This window comes from Etheostoma spectabile, chromosome 10 (genome assembly GCF_008692095.1).
Source record: "Etheostoma spectabile isolate EspeVRDwgs_2016 chromosome 10, UIUC_Espe_1.0, whole genome shotgun sequence".
Taxonomy (NCBI): Eukaryota; Metazoa; Chordata; class Actinopteri; order Perciformes; family Percidae; genus Etheostoma; species Etheostoma spectabile.
In genome coordinates this window covers 7,553,965-7,564,941 of record NC_045742.1, presented here as the reverse complement: position 1 = coordinate 7,564,941, position 10,977 = coordinate 7,553,965, and the positions used below count along the sequence as shown (strand labels likewise).

Below are 10,977 nucleotides of genomic sequence, written 5' to 3'. Positions count from 1 at the left end.
TTTTTTTTTTCATGTAAAAACAGGCTAAGTTTTAATTATGTGTGGTAGAGGAATGAGATTCAGGCTCAGAGATTTGTCCACTATTGTGTAAATTAATTTGGAAAAGAGAGTGATTTTGAAAACCAACACACATAGCACTTTAAAATTAGAGGCTTATTGTCTGTTTAGAGGTTGAATAAAGTCCTACAGTGGTAATGAGGAGGTTCAGAAGTTAAAGCGATCTGTTCAGTAATCTGCAGGCATGCTGAATGGATGCATGTGTGTGCAAGGCAGACTAATAATGTGCGTGTCTGTGTGATCCCCACCCGTCCTTGGCTATGAGAACACTTAGAAAGTAGAATTTTTACCTTGAAAATTAATCAATCTGCTCAGTCCCAGAACAATGGGATTCTGCCAGTGGGTTGATATAATATTTGTTGTCAGTACAAAAAACTTGTTTCAAGGTGTTGGTTGAACATTAACGTGAGTTGAGTTGTCTGCTATAGGAAGTCATTAATAAAAGTTTGTATTCTCACTTGGCATTGGCAGTTTTGGGACTCACACGATTTTGGGATGCATTCACATGCAGCAACATTCGGTCTTTGTCTAACGTAGACATTTTATCTCAGTTTGGAGTAGAACGCTGTATTTTAACATGTTGGTGAAGCTTTCACCTGCAATTTTTCACATCCTCGAGTGACAAGTGGCATGTCTGATAACTGTAATTTCCTCTGCTTCTTTTCATGGCTCTCTCCTTTAACCTGGCTCCCAGGAATGCAATAAACCTCAGGTACTGTATATATTAACAATGTTGTTTGTTGTGCGTTTACTGTGTATGTGTGCGTTTGTGTGTGTGTGTGTTCTGCTTTTCTGCGTTTTCTAGCTCTCTGTGTTTGTTTCTGCTGGTGCATTTGTCTGCGTCTGTTCCCCATTTGTGGTATCTGTAGCTTCTGGTAGACTCCCTTAATAAATACCTTCCATTTGCTGGCAGTGAGGCTGATAAAGGCACAGAGGGAAGTCTGCATAACACTCCATTTGTATTAGCTCAACGGCAACAACATCAATTTCTTTTAAAACGCTCTGTCTTCTGCTCATACATATTATCCTGTTTTTGATCTCAAAAAATGAGCGTGCTTGGTTGAGAATGGACCTCATCACATCGCCGGGTGATGAAAGAGAAATGATAAACATCACTCTGGTACAGCTTACGGGCCTGTAAACTGAGATAATGGCAACAATTTAGCTGATTGAGGTGCATCATATCTCCAACACCGTGCCTCTCTGCTGATGTACTTGGTAATGGTATTGACTGTCTTTCGGCTCTATGGATTATATTATTCCTGCTGTGTGGGTGTGGTTCTGTTGGGTCTTGCCTCACTGTTGAGGCAATCTACTGAATGTGCTGTTAATGTGCTAAGTGTTGTGATTATGACGGCTTTGAAAGACATTTTTTCAAACATAACAAAGCTGTTCAAAGATGAATTCACCGTTTGTGCCCATTTGTATCGCCATGCCCCGATTCGTCTGGAACGAGGATATATCATATCTGAGTATTTCATCATGGAGTCCTGCTGTGTCCAAGCAGAAACGGATGATGAGAAAGAGGTTTAAAAGATCAGAGCTCAAGGTGTTGAGCAGTCAGACCTGCTGAGAAATGGGAAAGCAGTGAGAACAAACCTGCCACTCTCGGCCGCAGAAAAGCAGTGCTCCTATTTTTAGAGCTGTCCTTAGTGACAACCTGCTCGGATTCAGCTGTGCAGATACAAAAGCCTCAGTTTTGAATAGACATGTAGGAACCGTAGCGGTGAAAGAAAAAACGTTCATTGTGCACTTTTCTTCTTCTCTTGCTTTCTTTCTTCCTGCGTTCCTTCATCTTTGGGTGTGTTTTTTGAATGTATTCAGAGGAGCTTTCTAGGGCTGCATCTAACAATTATTTCATTTTTGATTAATGGTCAAAAATAATCCATCAATCATTCGCTCCATACAATGCCGTAATATAGAAAAAAAAAACTTGTAATTCACTCTGATTTCAGATGCTGGAATCTGTAAATATTGGTATTTTTTGCTTAAAGAGGGACTGATGAATCAATTTTTAAAACACTTGCCGAGACATCTATTGGTTATCGACTAATCATTTCAGCCCTAGAGCTTTTACGTTATTTTTAAATCGGTAAAGTCGGTAAATAAAAGAAGCATTTTCAATAGTGTGTCTTTCTTTGTTTTGTTAAATTTAACACCCAAGTGTCTCTTTCCCAGCACAGACACCAAAAGCTAAATCTGTATTTATAGTTATTAATAGCCAAATATCACACTTTGATGGAAATAGAACAGATATTTTTGGTAGTGTTCATACTCGCTAACACAGCTGAAATTGTGCCTTGTGCAAATGAGGATAACTTATAACTGGCTGTGGTTCATTTCTCAACCGGTGTTACAGAACATGCTTACTGACATTTGATTTGCTTTTCATGTCAGTTTTGACATTCAAAGACCTTTTTTTTCAAGTTGAATATTTTCAATAGGGTTGACAGGTGACATTTATTTCGATGGTAATGAGCCTGCATGGCGAGGATAACAAAGTATGCTGTTTTTTGTTGTTTGTGTCACTTGTATTTGATGAAAATCACTCATAGCCAAAGTGTTTGATCTGCTCATTGTGAGCTAGCGTTAGATAATGCTTTATGCTGCAAGAGATACTTGAGGTATTAATAATCCTGATTCTGCTTGTCTGATTAAGTGAGGGTTCAAATATGTTTTGTATGAGACTAAAAATACAAATTGTACAACTGTCTGCACAGTTGGTGGATGCATCTCAATGTTGAGAAAGACAAGACCAGGATGAAAGACTGTGATCATAGTGGTTGGGTGTTAGTTCAGTTTGAAACCCTAGACTTGCATACATACATAAAAAAGACTTTTATTAAACCTTCACATAATATTGTTGTACTTATATGTCAGCAACACCGGGTTAACAATGGCCATGATGTACCCTATTCTTACGTAAAGTCGCATCTGATGAACTGTTAAGCTGTAAAAGATAATATCAATTAACACATCAGATTTCACATGAGCCATTACTGCTCACCTAGAGATCCAATTGTAACTGACTTGACGCACCTGCCATCAAATAACACTAGAAAAGCAGTTTTAAATCCTGACATAATCTCCACCCTAGACGTTTCCCTTTTACACATCAACAGTCCTCCCCATAGTTAAACAAAAGCGAGCTCGCCAAGTAGTTTGAATATTGGATATTTGAGAGACTCTGTGACAGTCCCAGCCCTAAATGTTTTGCACTGCATTACTTTCTGGTTCATTGAGGCTACTGTTTGTGAGAAACTGCCTCTTGCGTGAAGGATTTCATCCTTGTGTGGTTTTAGTAAGCAGTGCAAATCATACCACACCACCATATTGTTTCCATTTGACCAATTATCATCCGAAATATGAGCACAATTCTTTTTTTTTTGCTAAGTGCCTTTTATCTAGCCAGAGCTGTTTTTAGAATGGCGCTTTCCGTCTGTCCTTCAGTCTACCACATTGGTCCAGACCAAAATATCTCAACTATTGGATGGATTGCCATGAACGTTGCTACAAGATATATGTGACCCATTTAAAATAATACTTGCTAAACATCAGCATGCTTGCATTGTCATTTTGAGAAGCATGCTGATGTTAACATAGCTCTCCCTTTCTTTCTGATATGGAAAGGACAGAAACTGGAACATTGGGCAAGAAACATAAAGGTGAAAGTTGCTTCATGTAGTTGACTGAAACACTACGATCCCTTCACTCCTTCATGCCCCCACCAGCCTTGCACAGTTAAAGACTTCCAGTTCATAACCTTCCACAGTTAGTCTATAACCTCATCCGGAAACCTGCAGTTACTGATCAGCTTTTCACTCACTCGTCAACAATCTTACTTTGCCACTTATTCTCCAGGAGCTTCTCTTTTCCTTCACTTTTTTTGAGTGATGCACCCTGTAGCAGGGGAGCGACAGATGTTTCGCTCCTGTGAACCTACAAGTGTAATCTTTAAAACGTGCCCTTCTGCCTGTGTTATTGCCAAATTATTTTCCAAGCAGCATGTAGGTGACAACAGCTTGATAAATGAATTAATCCCTTGGGCTGTAGCAGCTATGAAAATGTAGCCTCTTTATTAGATCATCTCTCTCCTTCTAACAAAGCTATTTAGAGCCATCATAATGGGACTGACTTCAAGGATTAATGCACAGCGCTGGCAGTCAGGAGCGCTGTATTTCCTCTACTTGAGGCCTTCTGTTGGCTTACAAAAACAGTCACTGAACAAGGATAGACACAGATCAATAAATCAGAGTATGTTGAGTTTGATCTCATAATAGCCATTGTGTGTCCATGAGAAATCATGTGTTCTATTGACATCTTCTTGAGCAAGATGCTGAAAAAACTACCTGCTCACTCGTTGTCAAGTAAGATGTGGGACGTTTATTTGTCTGATATACGATTTCATTTTGTTAGTTTGGATCTTGACTGGTTGGTCCTACACCTACAGGCGGTCAGATGTTCAAAGTTCAGTTTTTTTTCCCTGGCGTTCTTGATATCTTGGTCTTCTTGGTTAGAAAATTGTCAGTGATAAAATGTTAAATTGTAAGTAGAAGCCTGGCAACACTGTTTCTCATTGTCAAACAAATTCCATGAAAAGACCAAAACAAAAAAACATGTATTGATCCTACTAAGTATTGTCTGTGTATCCAAGGCCTATATCTCTTGTTCTTCTTTATTCCATTAAAACATAATTTAGCCACACCATGTTCCTTCATTATGATGAATTTAACCACCGTAGTTTGTTTCCCACACACACATCCTGCTCCTGTACATACTCACCAGTGCTAACCCATATTAATCAGCGGCTGAAAATAGTTCCTAACAAATGCACAGTTTTTAACATTTGTTAAAAACCACAGTGCCCAGATGTTTAAAAAATGAATATTTATTTTTGAAGAGGAAAAACAAGTCCGCAGGTCATGAAGAGTTACTACGTACTATAAACAGAAACAATATAGACAGGTTGAGACAACTGTGCAATGGAGAGTGCAAAGTATGCGGAGTAAATTATAATTATGACCGTTATTGTTTTAATTATAGAGCATGTAGTGCAAAGGGTACTGGAATAAATAGTATTATGTTGTTATATAAGTATTATATTACAATATGAACAGTATGATTCAAGAAGAGCCGTACCATTCAGTGGAACTGTGGCTTTTATGTCCCAAAACACAGAATTGTGGGTGAGGCACTGAGCCTTAGGGCTCTGTCTCAGCTGTGTTGTGATTTGGATGCAGACAATATGTAGAAAACTCTGCTGTGAGCTGCTTGTGTGCTCTGTGAACTCGGGTCGTATACTCTATTTCTAAACATAAATGGCAAAGAGTAGAATTAAGGAGTTAATGTAGGTGGATGGCAGATGTTGCCATGTAATGACACGTTTTTCTTGCCGTTGGTGAGCGGGTGTGTTCTCCAGCAGTGTAATGAGGTTTTTATGACTCTAATGCTACGCATCAGCAAGCAAAACACCATCACGTGGCCAACCTTACAAATGCAATGAACAATTGCACCCGTGCCGGGGTTCACCGACTGTTTACAAATGGTAGTTGAGGCACCGCCCCCACCTCATGCATTTAGCACACACTGCCGTTGAACATGAGTGCATCAACGTTATTCTCAAGTGGCGTTTTCACGTCACTGTCACAATCCTGTAAAATCAATGCTCCCTTACATCTCTCCCTTTACATTTAGCTTGTGATTAGTCAGTGTAAAAAAAAAAACTAAAAAAAAAAAAAAAGATTGATTGGCTTGTTTGTTCCTAGAGAGCTTTAAACGAAGGGGGTTGGGCAGGAAGATCAGATATTCCCCAGGCACAACCCCGTTGCCGCGGTGATGTAATAATGCTCCGGTCCTCTTCCCCCCCTCCTGGCGATTGTCTGAGACCTTAATGACAGGCTGCACAGCAAAGCACCTGAGCTTTTTTTGTTGTGATGATACATTACATCATGGCTCGGTGCAGGAGAGGTGATGTCATACCGGGTCTCCAGCTTGCCCCCCCCCCCAACTCCTCCCACACAGCTCCCCATTTCTTTGACTGGAGCAGCTCCAAAACCAGCGAACAGTATGCTGCTTTCTAGACATTGTCTCTTTATATACAGAATAACAAAAAGTCCCAGTCTCAGTGGTCTGCGTACAATCAATAAATGTATTTTTCAAATGCTCAAAATGTGCAATAACCTCATCCAAAACTGTTTTTATATTTGTTGGAGTTTGTATGCTGGTGTTTGCACAATTCCTTCACATTTTAAACCCAATTTAGCTCAGTTTCAGCATCATGATTCTTTTAAAGCTGCAACTTAATATTATTTTTATTGTCCGCATTGATTTTTGAGCTATTGCCAAATAAATTTGAACCCAAGGTGACGTCTTCAGGTATATTGTTTTGTCTAACCCACAATCAAATTCTTAAAAAATATACAATATATTGCATTTTCACTACATTAATAACTTAAAAAAAAAAGATTAATTATAAAAATATTTGTAGTAGTAGTCATTTTGGTGCTTGGTTTAGTTGCTCCTTTTTCTAAATATGCAAAGTATTGCAGCTTTATGCTGCTATATTGTACTCAAAGGAATTGACTTGTTCTGTCTCTTATTTTTATAAACATCAAAATGACGAGAAAATAACAGCAATGGAACAGGACGGCAGAGACGTGATTGACACCATCAACGTTTCGGAAAGAAATGGTGTGACAACAAAATGTCTTTTTGAGGTGTGACACTTCTTGATGAAGCGTAAATCATGACAGCTCTATTTGGTAATATTAATTCTTTTTGTGGTTGTAAACTAAATTGGATGTTGTTGGATCTAAACTGCAGAAGCTCTGTTGTTTGTTGTCTTGGTTGGCCTGTAAACCCCTCCGTTGTTTTTTTGTGACGTCTTTTTTTCATTTAAAGTGCCGTCCTAATGTTTCTATCTGTCAGGAGACCTTCTTATATGGGACCATCTATGTATCCAGTAGCCAGAGTCTCTAGAGGCATGGTCTGCCACCTGAGCACACACACACACACGAAGCAGAACGGTGTAACGTGTTGTTTTGTGTAACATTTGTTGTTGACGCTGCTGCTCATTGTAGTACAGCATACTAAAGTTAAAGTGGAGGTCTAATGCCACTTCTGGTGTCTCTTCTCTTTATACACACACACACACACACACACATACACACATATATAAACACACACGTCTCCCCTCCCTCCTCCATTTTGCCTTGTCTCGCTGCTTTTGTCACCACAGCAACCGAAAGCCCTGGAGGGTGTGTAGGGGGGGTGGATGTGTGTGTGTGTGTGTGTGGGGGGGGTTGCTCAGCCAGTTGCCATGGCTATTCCAGCTGAGTGACAGAGTGACATCATTGCTGCTAGTCTCTGTGTTCATTTTGAATACTTTTTTCTCCTCCATCTTCGAGCTTCATCTGTCTTTTTACTCATTTTCTCAAGACCTTACGCTACTCTATTCCCATTTTCTGTGTGCCTACCTCCTTTACTTACTCTCGCTCTCTCAAGAGGAAGTGCTGCTGTCTCCATTTCTGTCTCCCCGCCCAGGAAATGGCTTTCCTTCATTCCGTTACTATGCCAACGGGCTCCAGCCGGCAGTCTTGTGATAATGGCATTACCCGCACTGTGCTCCTCTCTCCATCCCTTCACCCTTCTCTCATCCATCTACCTTTTGATTGTACTGTATGCACTTCCTCCCACCTTTCTACTGTGTGTCAACTCTTAACTGACGTTTTGCTGTTTGTGTCACTTCATTTCATCTCTCCCTCTCCTGCACACTTTCATTTTCTCATCTGCCCTTCTCCTCTTTCTATCTCTCTATTTGTGCTGGGGGGTGTAGTAAGCCTTCCAGAGGGATACAGCCATAGTGGCTGCTCTCACTGTCTGGCAGGGAGGAGGTCCTTATACCCCCCCCCCCCCCCAAAAAAAAAAAAAACACTCCACATCCAGCCCATTACACACACACACACACACAAACCGCTGGGTTTAACGTTAGTACCATGGTGGGGGCTACAGGCGTCTCAGTCTTCAAATAATGTAATGGTGCATAAAGGCGTTTGTGTGCGCGCGTGTTTCCGTTTGTGTAGCTGTACTTTCGGGAGAGGGAGGGGAAAGTGAGAGCTAGAGAGAGAGAGGGAGAGAGAGGCAAGGCGGAGGGAGCAAACGTGAGTGAAAGTGTTGTCAGCCATTTTTTCTCATCTTTTCTTTTTTCCTGTTTTCTGCTTTATTATCGGCGCGCCGCTGTTCTCCGGCTGGAGATGTGATTGTCAAGTGCACAAAAAAAAAAAAAACTGGCTCTTCCTCGCGTGGATAAAAGGATTTTTTTTTTTCTCTCACATCCTCCTTTTTGGTTCTAAGATATTTCTGTGAGAAGCAGCGGGGAGGCTGGAATAAACGCAGAAGCTGGTGTTGGTTTGGAGAGTGTAATCAGGCCAAGGAACAGCGGATACTCCCCAAACTGCCAAGCCGCCGCCTCCTTCCAGGGAGACGGAGCAGCCGAGGGAGGGGAGAGGGCAGGCGGCTTGGAAGAAGATGGGGCTCTATGCTGTAGCCTAGAGCAGGTCCGGGATGTTAGATTTTAGCCCGGTGAACATTTTTTCATTATGAAACCATTAGCAGCATCAGACAGCAATGGAGTCCCGAGCCAGCAAGATAAAACCCCGGTAAGTAGCCTATCGAGGTGCAACGTCTTCTCTTCATCTTTCCTTCTTTCCTCTCTCTCGCCCTCATTTATGACCCACTAGATATGATTACCGGCCGTAGATAATGGATGTGCATCGGATTTCTATCGAGCTTCCACAAGATGAATGAACGCAGGGCTGGCCAAGGACGGGCTCACCAGAGGCTGATTATTGCCCTGTCGAGCCTCCGATGTGTGTCAGTGTGTTGTACTAGAAACGGCCGCCATGTGCTTGCTGTCACTCACTCACGCGCGCAGACGCAAGCACACTCGCGTAAATGTTAAGAACTATATAAATCGTACAGGCCTAACACGTTCTCCTAAAAAAAAAAAAACAATAGGTTAGGCTAAATATATTTTGACAAATATAATTACCATGTCAGTGGGCTATGTGGCTAATTATCATTCAAAATGCTTTGTGTCGATGCCTTTTGGTTAAAGGCGCACACTCCCATCCAGCGGTGTGTCTCTGCCCTCGTTACGTTTTACGACGCACTGAGATGACAATGTTTGATTGTAGGTCCCTAGGACGAAATGAATCATCGCCAGGTGTCCTTTGCTTTGGAGATAAGTACAATTTGTACAAGCAAAACATTAGGGTGCTTTTGACGGGAGGTGATGTCATGTGTGCAGAAATGAAGCTGCCCTAAATTCTGTTACCCCCACCTCTTCACCCCCGCGAGCTGTTACAAGCCTGGTTTGGCCTTATCGTACGTGATGCATAACGAGTTACTTTAAAGCAGAACATAAATGAATACAGCTGATATTTTTGGGGGGTTTCTGCCTCACAGCTGAAGTACTAGTGTGACCCTCCAGTTGATGTGGTGGTGCTGCTGGTGGCGCTGTCCGTGGTGCTGGAAGCAGCTCCAGCAGACACTCCGAGGCTGGAGCTGATCTGCACTTGAACGGATTGATCGGCTGTCAGCGCTGCTGGCATCACTCACAAGTCAGACCACATAGACACACAGAGGCGGGGCTATAAATCACACTGATAGACTGTTCCTGGTTCACAGAGCACAGATACTGAACGAAAAATCACCTTAATATTCCTATAATAGTCATAGAAGCGTCATTGTTTTTGACATATCTTATCTGCCTGGCAGTTTGTGCAACAGGGAGGCCTTATAGTGCAGGATACCAAGGGCCCCAATTATGTATTTCTAAAAGGTTCTTTTTTATAACATCTGAACCTATATAATTGCATGTTTGAACCCAATGATTAACGAAATTTTATTTCACTTAAAAGAATGCAATGGATTACATTTTTTAACGTTTTTTTTATATGGAAAAGTATACTCTTCATGTGGATAATAATGTTTCCTCTTACATCTCTGGGATTTTACAAGGTTTTACGTGCAACATACAGTGATGTGCTCAATAGTATATTGACGCTGAATATTCCTTGATGTCAGCACAATTGGCATGTCTTGCTAATGTAGTATGATTGTAATAATCTATAATATAATCATTTCAGTAATAACCTTATTGAAATAGATCTTTTAACATTGATTTAACTGTTTTTTTCCAGGAATCTAGCAAACCCACTTGGCCAAGTGAGGAGTTGCTACTCTACACACTCAGAAATATCCTTACAATATTTATCATAGGTTTACTACTTTTAACAAAGCAAAAGAGCAAAGTTGTTGTCAAGTCACAAATCATTTTAATTCAGCAATTGTTTTTTTAACAGTCCAAACCCGATGAAAACTCGGCACAGGTACACTTTAAATTAGACAACACAAGCAGACAAATCAGCAAGTTAACACAAGTAGCAATAAAATAAAAATACAATGAGACATGGGTGCTATAATCTAACTTTGGCTTGTTTCGCAATTATCTTTCACCATGTGTAAATTCTGGCGTCTTGTTTTTTCTTGGGGAAGATCCTGTTTACCTCTTCTGTCTCTTTTCTTTGTTTATCTTCTCTGTCTAACCCCTTCATTTGATTTTTGTTTTCTTATGTTTTTAGCATACAAATGGAGGCTTGTGTAAATATTCATTTAGCCCAGCAGGTAACCCACCATGGGTAGAGTCAATAACAGCCACCAGATCGGATTACAGTAATGACGACACCATGGTAGGCTCATGACCATTGGTTGCTATAATTCCCTGATTGCTTATATCCTCTGGAGACCGGTGATTTCCATTCTTATAGTTCCATTTTACCTTTACTGCAGCAAGGCACACATAGACTCCATCATAGTACTATTGAAGTTGATTTATTATGTTTTTATGGACATTTATGG

General features: G+C 40.8%; 1 protein-coding gene across 11 annotated transcripts in view; it reads left to right on the top strand.

Annotated features, from left to right (window-relative positions):
• The window catches only part of rapgef2b (Rap guanine nucleotide exchange factor 2b), a 52,930-nt gene that overhangs the window by 8,509 nt on the left and 33,444 nt on the right, over positions 1–10,977 (top strand). For 3 of the 11 annotated variants that reach the window (XM_032527447.1, XM_032527443.1, XM_032527448.1), the window contains exon 2: positions 752–769. The exons of 2 other annotated variants lie outside the window; for them this stretch is intronic. Coding sequence is in view for 6 of the 9 variants with exons in the window: in XM_032527437.1 (XP_032383328.1) it covers positions 8,655–8,714 (60 nt within the window). In the remaining 3 variants the exon portion in view is untranslated. Of the gene's footprint in view, positions 1–751; positions 770–8,168; positions 8,715–10,977 lie in introns of those variants that run through there. 6 more of the 11 variants (XM_032527438.1, XM_032527435.1, XM_032527442.1 and 3 more) reach the window with 4 other exon arrangements.